Source organism: Lolium rigidum, chromosome 2 (genome assembly GCF_022539505.1).
Source record: "Lolium rigidum isolate FL_2022 chromosome 2, APGP_CSIRO_Lrig_0.1, whole genome shotgun sequence".
Taxonomy (NCBI): Eukaryota; Viridiplantae; Streptophyta; class Magnoliopsida; order Poales; family Poaceae; genus Lolium; species Lolium rigidum.
In genome coordinates, this window is record NC_061509.1 from 183,917,071 (window position 1) to 183,941,284 (window position 24,214).

General features: G+C 40.6%; 1 protein-coding gene across 1 annotated transcript; it reads left to right on the top strand.

Moving 5' to 3' along the window:
- The first annotated feature begins 16,572 nt into the window (after nt 1-16,572).
- LOC124687812 (actin-related protein 3) lies at nt 16,573-22,488 on the top strand. The gene is made up of 10 exons (XM_047221550.1): nt 16,573-16,623; nt 16,746-16,980; nt 17,092-17,316; nt 17,471-17,617; nt 18,512-18,604; nt 18,989-19,108; nt 19,886-19,996; nt 20,062-20,187; nt 20,302-20,400; nt 21,986-22,488. Exons 1-10 carry the CDS (start codon nt 16,577-16,579, stop codon nt 22,064-22,066), a joined length of 1,284 nt encoding a protein of 427 aa, XP_047077506.1. The 5' UTR covers nt 16,573-16,576; the 3' UTR covers nt 22,067-22,488.
- Nucleotides 22,489-24,214: the final 1,726 nt, after the last annotated feature.

Below are 24,214 nucleotides of genomic sequence, written 5' to 3' on the forward strand. Positions count from 1 at the left end.
AAGGAGATATTAGGAGTACACCATAAACCCTAGAATAACCATTCCTAAATGAGAAAGCTCAACCTATGGTGTTATACTCAAGAAAATGGAGACAACCATAACTATGCCCATTCAAGAAACTATAAAAGAAAGTATATATTTAGTTGATCAAGACAACACTTGATCTTGAGAGTGAGAAACCCATTCAAGGAGAGATACCTTAGGTAATCCAACCTTGATCATTATAAATTGTGTAATGATCATAAACCCTAAGAATTTGAAGTAAAGATATTAAGAAACAAGATGATCATATGTAATCCTGAGTTGGAGAAATAGAAGGATAAGCCGAGAAGTTAAACCCTATATGATAAATAGATATAATTCACCACATGAAATTATAGGGAGATCACAAGTAAGTAACCCTAGGCCCATATCTCAACCCTAACATATAAATCACTTGGTGATCATAAGTAGAATCCTACCACATTTATATTCTACCTATTCCTCCATTAAAGAACATAAGAAAACCTTAGAGTCAAACTCTATACTTTGTATGGTGAGAAACCATTCATCCATATGACCAAAGTTAACTATAAAAAGAACTATAATCAATGTAGTTATTTTAATGATAAATTGAGGATAATAATAGAAGTTAAATGGTAGAAGATAAAAACCAATTCTCAAATCCTTAGTAACTAGGGAGGCACATAAGATATAAAGCAAGTAACCATAATACCATGGTTAGGGGAGATTAAGCCCTAGCAAATGCAATATGAGGTCATTCCAATTCCATAAACCATTATTATATCTCAACTCTAGTTTAAGTATCACTATGGTGATCATAATATAAAACCAGGCCATAATTGAGAATCAAATCCATGGCCATTATGGAAATATCATTAGAACCCTGGAATGGCATATTAATGAAATCTTATGTTTCACTTATTACACCTGAGAAAAACCCCTTGTGATACATCTTATAAATAAGACCATAAGGGTGATTATCAACCACTTACCTATATAATTAAGACCCAACCTTGAGGAGAGTAATATTTACTGTAGGTATTTCAAAGGATTATGAGACCATAACACTAATGTTAGCTTTAATTTGGGTTATCATCAAACCTACAAAACCTTAATAAAAAGTTGCTCACATGAAATAATATGCAAGTTATTTAATCCTAAAATGGAAACCAGTACATAATAACCATCTCTGAAATATGTGGAGATGAAAGTATGAACTGTCATAAATCTAAACAGAATTGATTACATAATAGAAAGTGAATTAAAGTAAAAGTAAGTTTATGTCCAAATGTTATTTTGAATAAATTCACAAATATGCAAGTAATTTAATATAAAATATGAATTTAATATAAGATAGTGAAACAATAGTTAGCATTCTGAATATTGGATGGATTAGCATATTTACAAATTATTTACAAACAGTATTGAATTCAAATATGAATTCAAATTGAAGATATAAAACAGAAAATAAAAACAGAAAAGAAAAAAAAAGGAGAAAGACATTACCTGGCCGAGCAGCCCAGCACACAACCCAGCACGTAGCTCAGCAGCAGCCCAGTGGCTCGGCCCACCAATCGACCCAACCCAAATAACGCTTCACGTTATTTCACGCGAAGGGGAGGATCATCGTCCACCTCCCGTTGCTGGAAGCAGCTCGGTGGCGTCTCCTCCGCCACCGGCCACGCCAAGATGCGCGCCGCCGCCCAAGCCGGCTATAAAGATCTCCGCGCCGCCGCCTGGAACCCTAGCAACTCAATTCCCCTTTCTCTCTGCTTCATCTCTGCAAACCCGAAACCCTAACCGAACCCGGCCTCCGATCATCACCGCCGTTCGGAGCATTCCCAGGCCTTGCCGTGGTCACCGCCGTCATCCCCGTGCTCAACACGCCCACCGTGCAATAGGAGTTGAGCTAGAGCCTCCCGGAGCACCACCGTGGACTTCGTCTTCCCCGACGATGGGGGCGGTTGATTCCGGCGCTCCTGACCACCCCTTGCCTCGTCGTTGCTTCCATATTGCTCACGGTAAGCTACTGATTCCTCAGCACCTCTTAGCCCTCTCCCTAGACCTCTGGTTCGCCCTAGCGCCGGGTACCTGTATCCGCCACCGCGACACGTCGTCGCCGGCCGAGCTCCGGCGACCCAACAACGGCGGCGCCACCCTCAAAAGGTTCCCCGCGATGCCCTGAGTCACACCCATGTAGCCTCCCAACCGCGCAGGACTGGAATCAACGGCGAATGCCGATTTCCCTGCCGCCCAGTAGCCTCTGGTTATGAACTCGATTTTGACTTCGGTCAAAATCGACGTGGACCCTTGGCCCACCAGTCAGTGACTGGGTGGGTAGACTAACCGGGTGTGTTTAGGATTTTTCATTTTAATTCAAATTCATCAATTGCTGCAAAATTCAAATAATTGTAGAAAATTCATAAAAGCTCAGAAAAATACAAATGACATATCAAAATTCTTATAAAAGAAAAATCTATCCAATAAAAATATAAAATGAAATTTATATTTTTAATAGAAATTTAATTACTTAATATTTGTTATTTAAGCCTTATTTATTAATTCTAAATTCAATTAAAATTCAAAATTTAGGAAAAAGGTATAAAATGAATAAAAACCGAGTAAATAAATAAAGAAAACATTAAAAGTAAATTTTCTTTATTTATTATTTGTAAATCATTATTAGAGAGATTTAAACCCTAATTAATAATTATCTTAATTATTAATTATTTAAAAATATTAAAATGCCAAATTCAATATTATTCTTATTTCAAAGTTAGTAATAACTTCAACTTTTCAAATGAAGTTATTAATCCAATAACTAATTGACAATTAGGAAACCCTAAGTTCCATATTGAATAAGAACACAAACCCATAATTTTATGTGGGATACTAAAACCCTAATTCAATTATGCACCAAATCCTAGCTCCAGTAATTCATATGAATTCTAGTTTGCTTCTAACCTAAACCCTAGGTTAGAACATGTGATCATGACATTTTGATTTCATTCATAGAACCATAGTAGCTTCTAAATGTTTACCTTGATCACATAAAATGTAGCAACCAGCATTACTAAATTAGTATCCCATGTATTCATCTTAATCAAACCTAGATGATCAAATAGAACCAACCATAGTTCCTATCCTTAGAGGCAACAACCGTAATTATCCATGTTTGGCATCACATCATTGTGATGAACTCCATTAGCAACCATGCTAATATTTACATCATATCCCATACACACTAAACCCTATTAGTGTGAGGTAATTATTAAACATCCTATTTAGGAAACCACCATTCCTTACTTAATGAATCCAATAACAAAACCTAGACAACCTCAACCCTAACTGATATACTTCTTATTACTTAAGAAGTATGTTCTTCAAAAGTTATTCTTTTGAAATAAATAAAGAATCATCATCAACCCCGCTTATATGGACCTACAAACCCTAGCCTGGTATCACCAACAAGATATACCACCTTGATAGCAACTATCGGTAATTAAGATGTTTAGACTTAATTCAACAATACAAGCCTAGTGGTCGATGAATCCAACTAGGTTGTGATCCATCTACTACTTACTCCGAAACCAATTAGAACCATAGAAAACCATAGAACCTCACAAACCTAATTATCATACTTGTTCTTTATCAATGTAAATGTTCTTTAAAAGTTATTCTTTTAAAGTATATGATAATCAATCATTAACCATGCCATATAGTACTAAAACTGACCACTGTTCTTTACTTGATAACATTATGCCAATTGTCATTCTTTATGTGCTCAATTGAATATTATGATTTATTATCTACCTGTTTATAATACCAAGTAAATCACACCTGAATAAGAACCTTGTATGTGAATCACTCTAAAAGTGCAACACACCCTAAACCAATCATTACAACTCACTGATCCTAAATCATCGAGGTTAGGTCACGTTTAGAGCGATTGCATCTCATTATTATGCATTATTGCATCCTTGCCAATCTTTTAAACATCGTCCTTACCGGACGATGATGCTATTTCAGAATTTGGAGTTATTGCGTATCGAAGACCTTGTACGCATAATCTTGCAGCCAAGAAAGGCAAGTTCATCACTTGCTCATGTCATTTGAGTATTTTTATCAAATTACTTGCAAAGTATTATGGTTATCACTATTGCACAAAAATCAAAACCACTACTTTCATAACTATGAATATGACTATGTGGTGGGTAATGGAACCATGGATTGTGTTGATATGGTGGAGGTTCCATTACAAGGGTTAATATCCATCTAGGATTAAACAACAAATGTCGCCAGTGATTCTTGTGCCGTAATACCCGTGTTAACCATAAGATCCGGAGTGGGACGGAGTAGTCAAAGGTGTTTCCACCTCTCGTTCATCAACGGATGCGCTTTACCGTAGTACACTTGTGATCCAAGGGGGCAAGTCTGGTGAGGCTGGGGAGTCCTAAGTCCCCACGGCATAGTCCGTAGTACACTTGTCGCCCGAAGGAGCAAGATGGTGAGGCTCGGGGAGTCCTAAGTCCCCACGGTATTGCGGTCTAGGATGGGTTGCAGCTACCGGCGTAGGAGTGTATGGTAGAGCCCAGCGACTGTCGTCGTGGTCGGGGTCCACCCTGAAATCTACGGGAATAATGGGACCGACGTGGACCCAGGGTCAGGGCATGCAACAAAGGGTGGGTGTTCGAGGTAGCGGAGGAACATGATTGGCTAGACCTTATACCGGGCCTCACACCAAAGGAAGTGTGGACGAGCCCGCAACTCGGTTGGCACCAAGGTTAAGATCTCTTATGGGTAAAGCAACACACCTCTCGCGAGTGTAAAGAACCGTGACCTGTCACTCCCTGTTCCGGGATATGGAAGCTGCGAACGCGGCCGGAAAGGAGCTCCATGAAGTTCTAGTAAACCGGTGAAGGCTGACGGACATAGTTCTTCCGAATAAAAGCAACCTTTTGAAGAAATGGTTATGAAAACTTGCATTGGTATTAGACTTTCCGGTCTAATGCGTAGCTAGGGCATTAAACACCTCTTTCCTATAATGAACTTGTTGAGTACGCTCGTACTCATCCCACTCTTAAATCCCCTGCTTAGATATGGAGGCATCGAAGGAGGATCTACGAGTGCAACTCGAAGACCGAGGAGTCGGCAACTACTTCAAGGGACGGGAACTCGTCGGAAGAGTCAAACACCACATTCAACAAGTATAAACTTAGCTTAGCAATAGAAAGGAACTAGTTTCCTAAACCTAGCTCCTCTTTAGCTAGAATCTATTCATAGCCTCTGTAGTTAGTTAAATACTCTACAAGTAGAGTTCGTGTTAGATTTAGACTACGAGTCGTTCTTCTGGAGTTATCTGCAGTTTTACCTCATTGTAATGTAGGAGGCTGTGCTGATCTTATGTAATAGAGTCAATGTTGTAATTCTATAGACATACCTTGGACCCGCATATGTTTCGTTGTACCACTACGAGCGATATAATACTAGTGGAACGGTGTTTCATTGGTGTTATATCGGACTTGCATACTACACCATGCGGTGGTATGCCGGGTCACCACGAGTTGGTATCAGAGCAAATGCTTTGACCCTAGGATTAAAACCCTTTAAAGGAGACCTATAGGATTGGTAGTGTCTATAGGAAGTCATTTTAGTTAAACCAAATACTTCTTATGACTTGAGATGGATATTCACTTGAGAATAATCCTGACACACTTGAGTTAACATTTCTTACCTATATTTCCTAAGTAATGTTAGCTAGCTAATCTCAAATTATGTAGGATACTCTTAAGACCCTAAAATAATTATGAGTAGACCACAGTTGGTATACAATACATGGTAGTCCAAAGAGAGGATACAACCATAAGGAAGATATCCTAGTGGAAGATGTGTACCAACATATGTTAGGATTAAGTAAGAGTTATCCAGACCTGTAATAGAAGTAATATCAAGTGAGGAAGATAACTAATATATCCTAATAAAAGGTGTATACCAAGACAAGTAATAGGGTAAGTAAAATTCATCTGAACCTGTGAAACAATTGATAGTAAGTGATAACTATGAGTCATATGAGGTAGTATAGACCATGATGAGTCAATCATGGGAGATAAGGAAGAGAGATATGAATAAAATATGATTACTTACATGGTAGAGTTGTTAATCATATATGATTCACCTGAGAATCATTATGTGATGGAATAGAACATTATAAGTATTTTGGAGGAGTACAATAAGAAGCCAAGTGCAAAACAATAGTGCAAGAATTATGTCCAAAAACCATGGGAAGTGTGCCGAGCACATCATGACCATAGTTTTATGATAATATAAACACTTGGAAGTGTAGGAGCTATATTTCCATAGTAGGTGTTTAGAGTAGCAATGTTCGAACCTAGACATATCATGTGAGATAGTCCTCAATAAAAATGGAAGCTAAGTCAATCCTTCCAAAGAAAATTAGGTTAACCACAGTTATCCTAGACCATTTTGTTTCAAGTTTATCTCATTGCAAATGTGCAATTAAGGTAAAGGTTGAGACAAATAGTAGAATTCCCTATATTCGTGCTAAGTATCACGATATAAACCTACATTATGTGGTGTTCTATACTACACATCAGGGCCTGATGTTTAGAGATGTCTTACTCAACAATCATATTCAGGCTTATGATTATGTGTATTATAAGCACAAAGCTGAATCTTCTTGGATTTTATTGGATTTTCATTGTTTGACTAGATCCATACATGAAGTTTGACTTTGGTATGCAAATGCATGTTGCTATATCAAGTTCTTACTTAATGCTATAGATCTAGAGGGTAATGGTATTCGTGTGAGGAAGTGACGAATTCTGTATATTTTGAATAAAAGATGAAGGTTCATCAGATAAAGGAAACAAACTTGTGGGAAGCAACCACAATACTCTGAAGGAAGTGCCAATCAACATTCATGCTTTACCTCAACAGAGGAGTACTTTAGTACATATGAAGCATGAAGGTGAGAAATATGATGACTGTGGAGTAGTAGAAGTAGAACCATTGTCATTATGGAAGAGGGAATGCATGGGAAATCACTTAGGATACTATAATCATAGTGTCAGCTAGTGGTTTTCTTGCAAAAATAAACCCTGAATTAAGGAAGATGATATATGCAACCATAGCAGACATATGAAGACCATAGTCGATATCAGAAGACCACAACGGGTATAGGATTAAGACTGTGAGATAAAGTAGAAGATGTCTCGTCTAGTTGATCAGAACCTATAATAGAATCCATTTTAGATATCAAATAGCCACAGATGGTATAATAACCACAGCTGGTATCAGTTGGTATTACAAATAGACCATGATTTAATTATTTGTAACAAAAGTTTGTAAACAAATAAAAATCTTGTCAGCCAAATAGCTAAATCTATAATCATTTAGTCGAAGGATTCACATTGGATGTCCACAATTGAGTGGATACACTACAAACATTCTTCGCAAAACCTTAGAGGAATATAAATTATAAACAAGACCTATACCAATATTCTAATCATAAGTCCAATAGTTGGAAGAAAAGGAGTTGAAGATCATAAGAAAACTCTAAGGGGTAGAGTAAAGATTGAGTTGGATGTACAATAACTCAATATTTTGAGCATAATAGAAGAAGAAGGTCTGAACTGAGAGGAAGTTCGATCTTATTTTCATAAGATTGTTGAACAATACCTTCAGAAGAAGGTCAGACCAGAAGCTGAGGTTCATACCTCGAGGACGTAAGAAGTGGATTATAACTTGAGCAAGTAAGTAAAATCTACTCAGAAGTACTTAAGCTCAAGTAAGTCAAAGATAAAGAAGTTGGACGAAGGAAATATAGGAGACCAAATAAAGCTCAAGAAGACGAAAGACCTAAGGAGATTGACTATACCAAAACTAAAGTCCATTTGAAAGATTCCTTTCATGGAACCTAAATAACCAAAATAGTAATAGCTATCAACTGTAAACCGTGATTGGATGGAATAAATGAGTCTAATCCATTCTTTGGGAAATAAACCATCACAACCATTCCCATGGTAAGTACGTTACCAAGTACCATTACTGCAATTTTGGTAGTAATGGAAAACAAAGACCTATTTTATCAAATAGGAGAATGTTATCCAATTAGTCTTCAATTAAGACTGTCAGGACAAGAAGAAGTCTCAATCATTGAATATTCAATGAGAAAGGAAACAAGCTTATAATGTTGGAGGAAATCATGGAAGTAAAGGAAGTAATAGTTGTTTGATGTCAAACACTAATGGATTCCAGGAAGAATCTGGACAAGGGATATATTCAATTATATTCAGCGAGATCACCATGGAGTTCGAGAAAAGATGTAGTCTGCACAAGTCAGATCCACACTTCGTAAACGTGAGAGAGATCAAACTTCGAGGACGAAGTTTAGTTTAAGGGGTAGAGACTGTAATATCCCAGGTATTGGGGTTACAAAAATAGAGGAAACAGATGTGTGCATTGCATTCATGCATAGAAAATGCTGGGAATTTTCGCGCTTTAAAGTAAAACAGATCACGATGAATCGAAGTTTCACTTGATCTTGGTGGAATTGAAGTAGCTCATCAAGTCAAGCGCTATAAACCTCAATGTGACCTTGTTTCAATCTTGTTTTGGGTAGAGATAATTTGATCTAAAGGGTTAGATCAAATGGAACTAATAATCAACACAACAACAATTCATTCAAGCATCAATTGCTTGATCTTATAAAATAGTATATTATGGTAAACCTTGTCATAACTTATGAACACCAATTCAATTGCAAATCAAGTAACAATCAAATGGAGAAACCATCCTTGACTAATCTTTTCCATGCCTTAAACTAATCCTTGACCTTACCATGAACCTCATGGTATTCATTTTACTTCATTCTTAGAAACATGACATGGAGATCAACTCTAGAAATATATATTCTTCTCTATTCAAATTATTATACATCAAACCAACAGAGATGAGAGTTCCATAGTATTTATTAGAGAAGCAATAACAAACCTTGTGCTAAACCTTGGATATATATCCAAGTATTCAAATCATCATCTTCAAGAGGAACCCTAGAGTATCATTCAAGTCCTTCCTAAATAAGTGAGACCATTCATACCACTCCGAGCTTTACCTATTTAAGACTCAAGGACAACCATTGAATTAAAGTATTAGGTTGAAAACCATTTCCCTTGGAGTGGTGAGATAACCTAATACCACATGAAATAATACCATACCCTGAATTGATGAGGTGAGGAAGAGACTAACCCAATTAAACTAGACAAATGAAACCTCAGCCTAGATACCTAAGGAGATATTAGGAGTACACCATAAACCCTAGAATAACCATTCCTAAATGAGAAAGCTCAACCTATGGTGTTATACTCAAGAAAATGGAGACAACCATAACTATGCCCATTCAAGAAACTATAAAAGAAAGTACATATTTAGTTGATCAAGACAACACTTGATCTTGAGAGTGAGAAACCCATTCAAGGAGAGATACCTTAGGTAATCCAACCTTGATCATTATAAATTGTGTAATGATCATAAACCCTAAGAATTTGAAGTAAAGATATTAAGAAACAAGATGATCATATATAATCCTGAGTTGGAGAAATAGAAGGATAAGCCAGAAGTTAAACCCTATATGATAAATAGATATAATTCACCACATGAAATTATAGGGAGATCACAAGTAAGTAACCCTAGGCCCATATCTCAACCCTAACATATAAATCACTTGGTGATCATAAGTAGAATCCTACCACATTTATATTCTACCTATTCCTCCATTAAAGAACATAAGAAAACCTTAGAGTCAAACTCTATACTTTGTATGGTGAGAAACCATTCATCCATATGACCAAAGTTAACTATAAAAAGAACTATAATCAATGTAGTTATTTTAATGATAAATTGAGGATAATAATAGAAGTTAAATGGTAGAAGATAAAAACCAATTCTCAAATCCTTAGTAACTAGGGAGGCACATAAGATATAAAGCAAGTAACCATAATACCATGGTTAGGGGAGATTAAGCCCTAGCAAATGCAATATGAGGTCATTCCAATTCCATAAACCAGAATTATATCTCAACTCTAGTTTAAGTATCACTATGGTGATCATAATATAAAACCAGGCCATAATTGAGAATCAAATCCATGGCCATTATGGAAATATCATTAGAACCCTGGAATGGCATATTAATGAAATCTTATGTTTCACTTATTACACCTGAGAAAAACCCCTTGTGATACATCTTATAAATAAGACCATAAGGGTGATTATCAACCACTTACCTATATAATTAAGACCCAACCTTGAGGAGAGTAATATTTACTGTAGGTATTTCAAAGGATTATGAGACCATAACACTAATGTTAGCTTTAATTTGGGTTATCATCAAACCTACAAAACCTTAATAAAAAGTTGCTCACATGAAATAATATGCAAGTTATTTAATCCTAAAATGGAAACCAGTACATAATAACCATCTCTGAAATATGTGGAGATGAAAGTATGAACTGTCATAAATCTAAACAGAATTGATTACATAATAAAAAGTGAATTAAAGTAAAAATAAGTTTATGTCCAAATGTTATTTTGAATAAATTCACAAATATGCAAGTAATTTAATATAAAATATGAATTTAATATAAGATAGTGAAACAATAGTTAGCATTCTGAATATTGGATGGATTAGCATATTTACAAATTATTTACAAACAGTATTGAATTCAAATATGAATTCAAATTGAAGATATAAAACAGAAAATAAAAACAGAAAAGAAAAAAAAAGGAGAAAGACATTACCTGGCCGAGCAGCCCAGCACACAGCCCAGCACGCAGCTCAGCAGCAGCCCAGTGGCTCGGCCCACCAATCGACCCAACCCAAATAACGCTTCACGTTATTTCACGCGAAGGGGAGGATCATCGTCCACCTCCCGTTGCTGGAAGCAGCTCGGTGGCGTCTCCTCCGCCACCGGCCACGCCAAGATGCGCGCCGCCGCCCAAGCCGGCTATAAAGATCTCCGCGCCGCCGCCTGGAACCCTAGCAACTCAATTCCCCTTTCTCTCTGCTTCATCTCTGCAAACCCGAAACCCTAACCGAACCCGGCCTCCGATCATCACCGCCATTCGGAGCATTCCCAGGCCTTGCCGTGGTCACCGCCGTCATCCCCGTGCTCAACACGCCCACCGTGCAATAGGAGTTGAGCTAGAGCCTCCCGGAGCACCACCGTGGACTTCGTCTTCCCCGACGACAGGGGCGGTCGATTCCGGCGCTCCTGACCACCCCTTGCCTCGCCGTTGCTTCCATATTGCTCACGGTAAGCTACTGATTCCTCAGCACCTCTTAGCCCTCTCCCTAGACCTCTGGTTCGCCCTAGCGCCAGGTACCTGTATCCGCCACCGCGACACGTCGTCGCCGGCCGAGCTCCGGCGACCCAACAACGGCGGCGCCACCCTCAAAAGGTTCCCCGCGATGCCCTGAGTCACACCCATGTAGCCTCCCAACCGCGCAGGACTGGAATCAACGGCGAATGCCGATTTCCCTGCCGCCCAGTAGCCTCTGGTTATGAACTCGATTTTGACTTCGGTCAAAATCGACGTGGACCCTTGGCCCACCAGTCAGTGACTGGGTGGGTAGACTAACCGGGTGTGTTTAGGATTTTTCATTTTAATTCAAATTCATCAATTGCTGCAAAATTCAAATAATTGTAGAAAATTCATAAAAGCTCAGAAAAATACAAATGACATATCAAAATTCTTATAAAAGAAAAATCTATCCAATAAAAATATAAAATGAAATTTATATTTTTAATAGAAATTTAATTACTTAATATTTGTTATTTAAGCCTTATTTATTAATTCTAAATTCAATTAAAATTCAAAATTTAGGAAAAAGGTATAAAATGAATAAAAACCAGTAAATAAATAAAGAAAACATTAAAAGTAAATTTTCTTTATTTATTATTTGTAAATCATTATTAGAGAGATTTAAACCCTAATTAATAATTATCTTAATTATTAATTATTTAAAAATATTAAAATGCCAAATTCAATATTATTCTTATTTCAAAGTTAGTAATAACTTCAACTTTTCAAATGAAGTTATTAATCCAAGAACTAATTGACAATTAGGAAACCCTAAGTTCCATATTGAATAAGAACACAAACCCATAATTTTATGTGGGATACTAAAACCCTAATTCAATTATGCACCAAATCCTAGCTCCAAGTAATTCATATGAATTCCAGTTTGCTTCTAACCTAAACCCTAGGTTAGAACATGTGATCATGACATTTTGATTTCATTCATAGAACCATAGTAGCTTCTAAATGTTTACCTTGATCACATAAAATGTAGCAACCAGCATTACTAAATTAGTATCCCATGTATTCATCTTAATCAAACCTAGATGATCAAATAGAACCAACCATAGTTCCTATCCTTAGAGGCAACAACCTTAATTATCCATGTTTGGCATCACATCATTGTGATGAACTCCATTAGCAACCATGCTAATATTTACATCATATCCCATACACACTAAACCCTATTAGTGTGAGGTAATTATTAAACATCCTATTTAGGAAACCACCATTCCTTACTTAATGAATCCAATAACAAAACCTAGACAACCTCAACCCTAACTGATATACTTCTTATTACTTAAGAAGTATGTTCTTCAAAAGTTATTCTTTTGAAATAAATAAAGAATCATCATCAACCCTGCTTATATGGACCTACAAACCCTAGCCTGGTATCACCAACAAGATATACCACCTTGATAGCAACTATCGGTAATTAAGATGTTTAGACTTAATTCAACAATACAAGCCTAGTGGCTGATGAATCCAACTAGGTTGTGATCCATCTACTACTTACTCCAGAAACCAATTAGAACCATAGAAAACCATAGAACCTCACAAACCTAATTATCATACTTGTTCTTTATCAATGTAAATGTTCTTTAAAAGTTATTCTTTTAAAGTATATGATAATCAATCATTAACCATGCCATATAGTACTAAAACTGACCACTGTTCTTTACTTGATAACATTATGCCAATTGTCATTCTTTATGTGCTCAATTGAATATTATGATTTATTATCTACCTGTTTATAATACCAAGTAAATCACACCTGAATAAGAACCTTGTATGTGAATCACTCTAAAAGTGCAACACACCCTAAACCAATCATTACAACTCACCGATCCTAAATCATCGAGGTTAGGTCACGTTTAGAGCGATTGCATCTCATTATTATGCATTATTGCATCCTTGCCAATCTTTTAAACATCGTCCTTACCGGACGATGATGCTATTTCAGAATTTGGAGTTATTGCGTATCGAAGACCTTGTCTGCATAATCTTGCAGCCAAGAAAGGCAAGTTCATCACTTGCTCATGTCATTTGAGTATTTTTATCAAATTACTTGCAAAGTATTATGGTTATCACTATTGCACAAAAATCAAAACCACTACTTTCATAACTATGAATATGACTATGTGGTGGGTAATGGAACCATGGATTGTGTTGATATGGTGGAGGTTCCATTACAAGGGTTAATATCCATCTAGGATTAAACAACAAATGTCGCCAGTGATTCTTGTGCCGTAATACCCGTGTTAACCATAAGATCCGGAGTGGGACGGAGTAGTCAAAGGTGTTTCCACCTCTCGTTCATCAACGGATGCGCTTTACCGTAGTACACTTGTGATCCAAGGGGGCAAGCTGGTGAGGCTGGGGAGTCCTAAGTCCCCACGGCATAGTCCGTAGTACACTTGTCGCCCGAAGGAGCAAGATGGTGAGGTCGGGGAGTCCTAAGTCCCCACGGTATTGCGGTCTAGGATGGGTTGCAGCTACCGGCGTAGGAGTGTATGGTAGAGCCCGAGCACTTGTTGTCGTGGTCGGGGTCCACCTTGAAATCTACAGGAATAATGGGACCGACGTGGACCCAGGGTCGGGGCATGCAACAAAGGGTGGGTGTTCGAGGTAGCGGAGGAACATGATTGGCTAGACCTTATACCGGGCCTCACACCAAAGGAAGTGTGGACGAGCCTGCAACTCGGTTGGCACCAAGGTTAAGATCTCTTATGGGTAAAGCAACACACCTCCGCAGAGTGTAAAGAACCGTGACCTGTCACTCCCCGTTCCGGGATATGGAACTCGCGAACGCGGCCGGAAAGGAGCTCCATGAAGTTCTAGTAAACCGGTGAAGGTCGACGGACATAGTTCTTCCGAATAAAAGCAACCTTTTGAAGAAATGGTTATGAAAACTTGCATTGGTATTATACTTTCGATCTAATGCCGTAGCTAGGGCATTAAACACCTCTTTCCTATAATGAACTTGTTGAGTACGCTCGTACTCATCCCACTCTTAAATCCCTCGCTTAGATATGGAGGCATCGAAGGAGGATCTACAAGGTGCAACTCGAAGACCGAGGAGTCAGCAACTACTTCAAGGGACAGGAACCTGTCAGAAGAGTCAAACACCACATTCAACAAGTATAAACTTAGCTTAGCAATAGAAAGGAACTAGTTTCCTAAACCTAGCTCCTCTTTAGCTAGAATCTATTCATAGCCTCTATAGTTAGTTAAATACTCTACAAGTAGAGTTCGTGTTAGATTTAGACTGCGAGTCGTTCTTCTGGAGTTATCTGCAGTTTTACCTCATTGTAATGTAGGAGGCTGTGCTGATCTTATGTAATAGAGTCAATGTTGTAATTCTATAGACATACCTTGGACCCGCATATGTTTCTGTTGTACCACTCTGAGCGATATAATACTAGTGGAACGGTGTTTCATTGGTGTTATATCAGACTTGCATACTACACCATGCAGTGGTATGCCGGGTCACCACAACAGCCTTCTAATTCCCAATGGAACAGCATATCACACAAGACTTTTAGGGATTACACCAAATCAATGCAATATGGTGTAGGGATTCAATAGAATTGCAAAGCAATCAACTATGAACTAGGGTTTATCTTAAACGTGGTCTAAACCTAATTTGGGGCGTCCTAGGCACTTATATAGGGGTTCAGGACGACCTCAGGTCAAAAAGATACAAAACTAACTGACCCAGAATAGATCTGGTCGAGACAGACTCAGACTCGGCCGGCCTGGTTGCCGGTCGACCGGGCCTAGGACCGGGCCAGTCGGTTCAAACCGGGCCTGGCGCCGGGTGGTGACCGGGCGACGGTGTCGGGCATACTGGATAGTGCCCGGCTGGCACAAGCGCCACGTCCGGTTTGGACCAGACAGATCTGGCGTGGGAGCCGGTCGGACCGGGGCTGGGACCGGGTGATCCAGCGGCACGGCCGGTCTGACCGGACCTGGCGCCGGCCTGGACTGCATCTCCTCCTCTCGCGCATGCCTTCTGCTCCTCCCTCACGCGTTCATGGGATGTCTTCATGTCCAGTTCCATGTCCAGCTTCACGTCCATCTTCTTGTCCAGTTGCTCATCTCCTCCTCGTGCGATGCTTGGTTCCTCTTCATACCTGATCGTACATAAGTAATACGACTTAGGCAGTATAAAGTTCTCATCGATCAAAGTATCACTTAGGAACAAGTTCACCTGTTGTTTAAGTAGCTTCGCACGAGCTCATGTCATTGGTCCAATCCTGACTTCATTGGACTTGAGCTTCATATCTTCATCTTGCAATGACGGAGGTAGTAGTGTGGTAGGGATGTCCTCATCAGATGTTTTCAGAACTATCTATATGCTACATGGTGAAGAAACTTTTGTGATGAAATTTCAGCCTAGTTTTAGTTGATGAATGATTTGAACATTCCATTTTGAAGTTTATAGACTTTGGCCAGTTGCAGTAACCGTAAAAACTGACACGAAATGTTAAGACCTCCCTAGGTAAATTATTAGAGTCGGACAAAAAGGGCGTCAGCATCGTATCCGAGCGTAAAAAGAGGCACCCGGCCGCATGGAGCCCACCTGTCGACGCAAAATATTCTCCACTACCGCATAGGTCCCACCTGCCAGCCACGGGTGGTGCCCACTGCTGTGAGTAGTACCGGAGAAGGAGGGCGTCGGTGGCGGCGTCGCAATCATCCCGCACGCCCCCACTCTACGCCACACCGCACCGCCGCACCAACCCGAGGAACAACAACATCTGCTGCGACACGCTCTCTCCACCCCGAGAAAGCCAAAGCCAAAGCCAAAGCAAAGCAACCCAAGCCCAAAGCCAAGCACGAGCTAGCCTCGCTCCAGCTTCCACTCTCCGCCACGATTCCTCCCTAGCTCGGTCATCTCCCTTCTTCTCGAAACTTCTAGCGCCGTCTCCCGCTCCCGCATCCGCGCCAACCAGCCCAAGCTCGCTCCCCGTCGGTGCTGCTTGCTACTAGTGGTGCTCGGCGGGGCCGGTCGGTGTAGCTGCTGCCCGCCGCCGCGACGGTGGCCGCCGCCCGCTGCAGTTTCCTCCCGTCAAGGCTCGCAGCCTCTGCTGAAACCAGCTGAGACTCGCCTCTCGCCAGGCGCGACCCGGTGGTGTGGTGCGCCTCCTCCGACGTCGCCCGCCGACGCGCGCCCCCTCCCTCTCCACGCGCGATGAACCCCACCTCGCGCCCCGCCGTCGTCATCGACAACGGAACCGGGTACGCATCTCTCTCCTCCACTCTCCCCAGATCTGCGCGCGCACACACCGCGGGTCACTTCAACGCACGACACGCACGACGCTGATCCAATCAATCAACTAACCCTGCCACGCCATTGCCAGCTACACGAAGATGGGGTTCGCGGGGAACGTGGAGCCCTGCTTCATAACCCCGACCGCGGTCGCCGTCAACGACTCCTTCGCCGACCCGACCAGAGCCGCCGCCAAGGGGAGCTGGCAGGCGCAGCACAGCGCGGGGGTCATGGCGGACCTCGACTTCCTCATCGGGGAGGAGGCCGTGGCGCGGTCCCGCGCCAGCACCACCTACAGCCTCAGCCACCCCATCCGCAATGGTCAGGTGGGTGCCTTTTTTTTCTTCCACGGTGCCGAATGCTCATGTTTTGCCACCGCAATGTACGTGCCTTGGTGTGCGATCTTCGCTGATTTCAGCTGAAAATCAACTGCTCAGGTGGACAACTGGGACACCATGGAGAAGTTCTGGCAGCAGTGCATTTTCAATTACCTCCGCTGCGATCCGGAGGACCACTACTTCCTGCTCACCGAGAGCCCACTCACACCTCCTGAAACTAGGGAGTACACCGGGGAGATCATGTTCGAGACCTTCAATGTGCCTGGTCTCTACATTGCGGTCCAGCCCGTCCTTGCCCTCGCTGCAGGGTACACCACAACCAAGGTACGTCAGTCGTCACAGCTTTTACGATTCTCTCAACCCTCTACTCTGGAACTACTGGATGTCACTGCTGAATACGCCATTTCAGTTTCATTTTAATACCTACTCCTATCATCAGACTGGGTAATTATGGTGGGACTTCATGCTGTGTTTTCAGTGCGAAATGACAGGTGTTGTAGTTGATGTGGGCGACGGAGCTACCCACATTGTTCCTGTTGCTGATGGGTATGTCATTGGGAGCAGTATCAGATCTATTCCACTTACAGGCAAGGATGTTACCCAGTTTATTCAGCAACTTATCAAGGTAGTTTCCACAATCACAAGATACTACTTAACTTTGTTTTATTCACATCACAACTTCAGAATTAAGTGATGCTTTCTTACTTGCAGACCTGTAGAATTCAACATAATTTAAAAAGGCGCAGAAAAATAATACGAACGATTGGAATAGAGTAGAATTGTACAAAGAGTGTCCAGCATGGTATTGTTTAGTCTTGTTAGTTCACAGGTAGTGTGTAGGAAGTAGTCTATGTGTGGCTGCCAAAAGCTACTTCATTTTGTATTGCATAGGGTATATATTACAGGAGTACAAAGGGCAGGTGGGTTTGCTCCTGACAGCCCAACCAGAAAGTTCTAGAGCTGCTACCTAGCTTAGTGCCTCAGGTTTACACACTGAAGGATACTACTAGACCCTACCAGTCCTACTAGAACCTACTAGTACTAGCTTAAATCCTAAGCAAGGATTACTCTAACAGTTATTCCTCATGTAATGACATTTCACATAGTTAATATAACTTGGAAATTTGAAAGATGTTGGCAACAACACAATTCAGTGATAAAGGTATTATTTATGCTTATCTTTTCAGGACCTAGAGCAGTTGAATCAACACTAGAATTCTTAGACCAGGATGTAATCTGTATACATCTCTTAGATTCCTTGAACTGCATTAACATATTGTGAATGATGTTCACGGTCACGCGCATTCTGAAAAGAATGAGCACAAATAATTAATCAACATAATAAGACATGCCAGAATGCTAGTGAGAAAAAATGATTACCTATTGCCTATTGGCAGTTAATCTTCAGTATGGTGTATAGGAAGGACAAATGGAATTTGCTCTTTTAGTTTTCAAATAGTCAGAGTAATACTGAATGACCACACTGTGCAAGTTACTAAAATTCCAATCATGAATGCAGGAAAGAGGTGAGCACATTCCTCCCGAAGAGTCTTTTGACGTAGCAAGGAGGGCGAAGGAAATGTACTGCTATACATGTTCAGACATTGTGAAGGTATTAAGTACGTCTGGCATGTTGAATGTCTGCAGACTATCTGTTATGTTGTTTTCCAGAAAATAGCAGGTCTGTATAAAAATAAAGTTTCCTCTTTCCTTCTTAGCTGACCAAGGTTCTTGAAAGCAATAAGTTCTCTACAGTCCTAGTCTAGCAGCAAGCCACTCTGCTTAGGCATTATATTTTTAACACCTTACTGGCAAGGGCTTAATTGTGTAAATCCCTGCTCTTAAGATGCTATGTCAATCTCTTACCATTTCCTGCCACTCATGATTGTTAATATCATCTATTTTTTCCTAGTCTGCTTTAAACTTACCTTTTTCGGATGAGGTAACCCCCCAAAAGGAAGAATCATATCATAACTTCGTGCTTGTTTTGTTTCAGGAATTTAATAAGCATGACAGGGAGCCCTCTAAGTACACAAAACGCTTGACTGGCATCAAACCAAAAACTGGCACTCCATACACCTGTGACATTGGATACGAGCGCTTCATGGGCCCCGAGGTTAATACTTCGTTGTGTCCTCTAGTTAATTCTTCAGTGCCGTGTCTTATCTAGGCATGTGTTTTACCAATTCATGGCCATGATAGAAAAAAAGCTCACTTTTGAACCCTGGACTTTGTCCCGAGTCTGCTTTTGTTTCTAAAACTTTCAAACGGTCAAAACGGACCCTAAACTTGCGAAACAGTTCACTTTAGACACTCATATGGTTTTAGAGCGGTTTCTGCTGCTAGACTGTGGTTTTGACGCACATGGATTCGTACGAGGCAATATATGCCGTTGTGGCTCTCTAATTCAGCAAAAGATGAAACGAAAAAGAAATAAAATGTGGGGCTTGGGCTGAAATGTTAGCCATCTTCTCCTTCTGCCCTCCATTCACACCCATCACCTACCACGGTTAGCAAAGTTGCACCTCATATCTATGCGGAAACCACACCAGTAAAACCGGCTTCACTTGGGCGCCTCATCAATAAAAACTGCTTTGAAGTCAGCAGAGAGTCCAAAAGTGACTTGTTTCCCGATAGTTCAGGGTTGTCAGGGTTCATTTGAACCTCTTAAATTTTTTAGGACCATAAGTTAACCTGAGGCAAAGTTCAGGGTCAGAAGTAAAACATGACTTCATGGATAGAAAAATTGCAGATTAATTTGACTTTAAGCCCTTAATGGTTTTGATATAATAGTTGCTGTATTTTGGAGGATCTTGAACCTTTATTGTGGTATGTTTCAATTTCAATGCTCGTTTGAGTTCAGTCTTCTCAGAGTGCTGCATAACATTTGCAGATTTTCTTCCACCCTGAGATTTACAACAGTGACTTTACGACACCTTTGCAAGATGTTATCGACATGTGCATCCAATCTTCCCCAATTGACACAAGGAGGTCTCTATATAAGGTTTGTACATCAAAGCCTTGTTTCTTCCGACATTACAGTGTTTGAGTCTGTTCTCAATGTCACAGAATATTGTCTTGTCTGGGGGATCGACTATGTTTAAGGATTTCCACAGAAGATTACAACGGGACCTGAAAAAGATTGTGGATGTACGGGTTCGTGCATCTAATGCTCGACTTGGTGGAGATGCGAAGGTACAGACCTTACGTATTTGATCTTACCTCTGTTTCTTGCAGCAAAAGCAACTCACCTGAAATCTTTCTTATGGTTTGGGAACTTGGAAATTAAGCTAAATCTATTGGTTTCAGGCCCAGCCTGTAGAAGTCAATGTGGTTAGTCATCCAATCCAAAGATATGCAGTTTGGTTTGGCGGATCTGTACTTGCTTCTACAACTGAATTCTATGAGGTATTCAAATTTTGTATCTATACAGTAATAAGAAAACTCTTTATCACCTGAAAATTTCTTCGGTACAGCCCACTAAAAATCACTTGAAAATTAACTGATTATGAGACAATAAATGAATATTAAATGGAAATTCCTTTGGTACAGCCCATTTAGTTTCCATTATTTAACTGATTGCGAGTCACTAAAGATATTATATTATATGAATAATTAAGTCCAAATCCAGGGACAGCTAGTCCTAGAGTCCATACTAAGATGTTCAACCACAAACATCTATCTCCATCTGCGTCCTCCTTCAATCTCGTATGAAGCCGTTTGAGGAAGTGACAGCTCTGTGAAACATGGTGAACCCTAGCTGATCGCTCTCGTTGATCAGAGAGGCAAGTAGAACTAGATATATGTGGCATACTTGAGGACATATTTTGCTGTTTAAAGGCTAAATCCTTTTTAACAGAATTAGATCCAATCGATGCAAATCAAACAGATACATGATACCCCAATGAATCTAATCAAACCTGCAACCTGTAGCGGCCATGGCATCGTGCCCACAAACTGTGTGTCTTGTTCTGCGCGCCGCGTGGTTCAAACTGATATGGCCAGCACGCACAAAACGGACAGCAAGAGAATCGAGCCCCATTGGGTTTGAGAGGGCTGGCCGATGTCAGCAGGTAGGTGACCAAGTAGACTATAGCACTAGTATTAAAGGGCTTTTTTTTTATCTCGGTCATGATTTGCACTGAAATGAATAAGTTTTACCGAATTAAAACCTATGTTAGAGTAATTCTGCAAGTTGACTCAACAAACAACATCGACAACAACATCAAAGCCTTTTCGTCCGAAGCAAGTTGGGTAGGCTACATATTTTTTTTCCGATAAAGGGAATATATTAATATCAAAAGATATCAATTACACCCAGCCTCTGCAACAACGCAATACCCTAATGGCAATACCCTAATGACAGTACGAATGCACACAGCCAAAAAAGAGAAAAAGAAAACTAAGAAATAAAAACCCCGCTACAGTATTCCAGCACCTAGCAACAGCAATACTACCACCACCAAGACAACACCTGAATTACAAATTTCTCCAAAAGCGACGCATCCTAGAAGGAAACAGTGCACCAGCGTCGTCATCGCCCGATCAAAGATCTTAGGTTTTCACCCCACTCTCAAAACAACGCCTTCAACAAGGTCATTGCCCGGCACAACCAATTAAGGCCAGACCTTGGATTTTCACCCTGAAAGGTAGGACTCTGAACTTTAACTGTGTTGCCGCCCCCACTTACATACCACTGTTGCGAAGTCCGGAACACGAAGCAAGTCCCTTAATAGCGTAGAGAATTGAACCTCCCTTAGTTAGTCCTCCAATCCAGCATTTGTGATGTTCTCTTCTTCTGACTTCACCATGGATCAAAATACGTAAACCCAACAGAAACACATATGGAAACCAAAATGAGAAAGGTTTCAGGTGAAGTTTTACAAGTAGACTCAAAAGTGTAAATAATATACTGGAGCATAATTACCATTTGTTTAGACTTCCGTTTTCTGAATCTGAGCTAAGCTAACTGTCACTGCTCGTTCCCCTACAGGCTTGCCACACAAAAGCAGAGTATGAAGAGTACGGTGCAAGCATCTGCAGATCAAATCCCGTTTTTAAAGGAATGTATTGAAACCTGTTAATGAAAGAAATTATTGCGCTAGTTATCACAGGTAGCATTCACCGTGCAATCAGCTTAGGCCTAGCAGTAGCAGGCTGGTAGCATGGTAAACTGACACTGTGGACGCAGGCTGCCGAGGAGCGTCAGTGTAGCATTTTGTACAAAACCAGCGTGCACATAGATAGACCACATTGGCTTGATACATCATCTGTATAACTGTATTCATCTGTAGTATGATGCTGGTAGTCTAGAAACAGGAAAACTCCATGACCGTTCTTGCAAGCTCGATCTGGGCTGCACAAGCTTGATGTTGTATAATTACTCCATTGGAGTATCGCTGTAACCTTTGCAGAGTTTTGCTGTGCTCTAGTATTGCTACTCATATTTTCCTGTGATGTTGCCACCCTCTATTCAGATAATGGAAATTTTTAGTTGGCATCGTACTTGTTATTAGGCGTCTAATCGGATTGGATCGAATTTGACGTAACCATATTTTGCGCAATATTTTTCTGAGACAAGTTATGAGTGGATTGAATAATGACCAGTTACGGATTCAAGAATATATGAGACCGTAGATTTGGAAAGGAATATGCGTGACTGCAGATTTGGAACGGAAACAAAGGTAGATACGTGATGGAAACAAAATTAATATGATAGATCGGCAAACAATATGACCAAAAATAGTTAATGAAATGAGTTTAACAACACATTGATGAAATAAATAAATATAACATGATAAATGAATAAATATAACAAAACCACATAAATAAAGTAGGTTCGTATAAAGTACGGTAGCGCATCAAGGAAACAAAATTCTGAAAATTCTGCCCTATGTGTGGGAATGATGATGAGACAATTCACCATGCCCTCATTGAGTGTGAGCATGCAAGATCCTTTTGGAGGTCCGCAGAAGAATATTTCGGCCTGAAATTACCGCGTTGCATCCAGGAACTTGGTCTAGGGATGTGCTTGGATCGGGAATTTCTTTGTAAGAGAGACGCAACGGTTGCAATGTCGGTGATGTGGACTATATGGGGAAGCCGAAACAGCTACAACCATGGCGAGGTTAAGTACTAACCCCTAAAGTCCATGGATTCTAGTAGACGAATTAATCAAGGCTCTAGGACTAGAAATTCCTAAGCCTGATGATACCCCAGTAGTGTTAAAATGGTTGAAACCTGAAATGGGATGGATGAAAATAAACTGTGATGGTGGCCGGTGGAAGGGTGGGAGTGGGAGTGATTGTGCGGGACCATACGAGTGAGTTTGTAGTCGCCGAATGCCGCAAATATGAGCATATCACTGACCCAGGTACAACGGAATTGTTAGCTTGTTGTGATGCGTTGATGCTGGCTAAGGCGAGAGGGTGGACGCACATAGTGGTGGAGACGGATTGCCAAATGCTTGTCGCAGCTTGGGAGAAGAACGGGGGGGGGGCACATGCCAACCTGTAATCAGGTGTTAAGGGAGATGAAAACTACTGTCTCCAACTTCTAGGGTTTTAGGTTTTGCTTTGCTAGGACCATGGGCGGAGCCAAGGCCCGGCATTCCCGGGCAGCTGCCCGGGCTGAGCTGGTGATTTCTCCTTCAGTACTACTGGTAAGTGAGGCACTAAGCAAGATTTCTTATGGGGCAAGTGATGACCCACAAGTATAGGGGGTGTATCGTAGTACTTTCGATAAATAAGAGTGTCGAACCCAACGAGGAACAGAAGGTGTTGACAAGCAGTTTCGATGAAGGATTCACTGTAAATGCTCACAGACAAATATTCAGGGGGTTTTGATATAGCAGATAAATAAAATACAAGTAAGTAAAATGCGAGAGTAATAATTGCAGCGAGTGGCCCAATCCTTTTTAGCACAAAGGACAAGCCGGTTTGTTTACTTATGATGACCAAACGTTCTTGAGGACACACGGGAATTTAGTCTAGTGCTTTCGCTTCATATAGTTGATTAATCTTCATTGTTTTGATATGTGTTGTGTGGGTGAACCTATGCTAATGCACCGCCCTTCCTAGAACTAATACATACTTGTGATTAAACCCCTTGCAAGCATCCGCAAATACAAGAAAGTAATTAAGATAAATCTAACCACAGCCTTAAACTCTGAGATCCTACTATCCCTCATGCATCGATATACCAACGGGGGTTCATGTTGCTG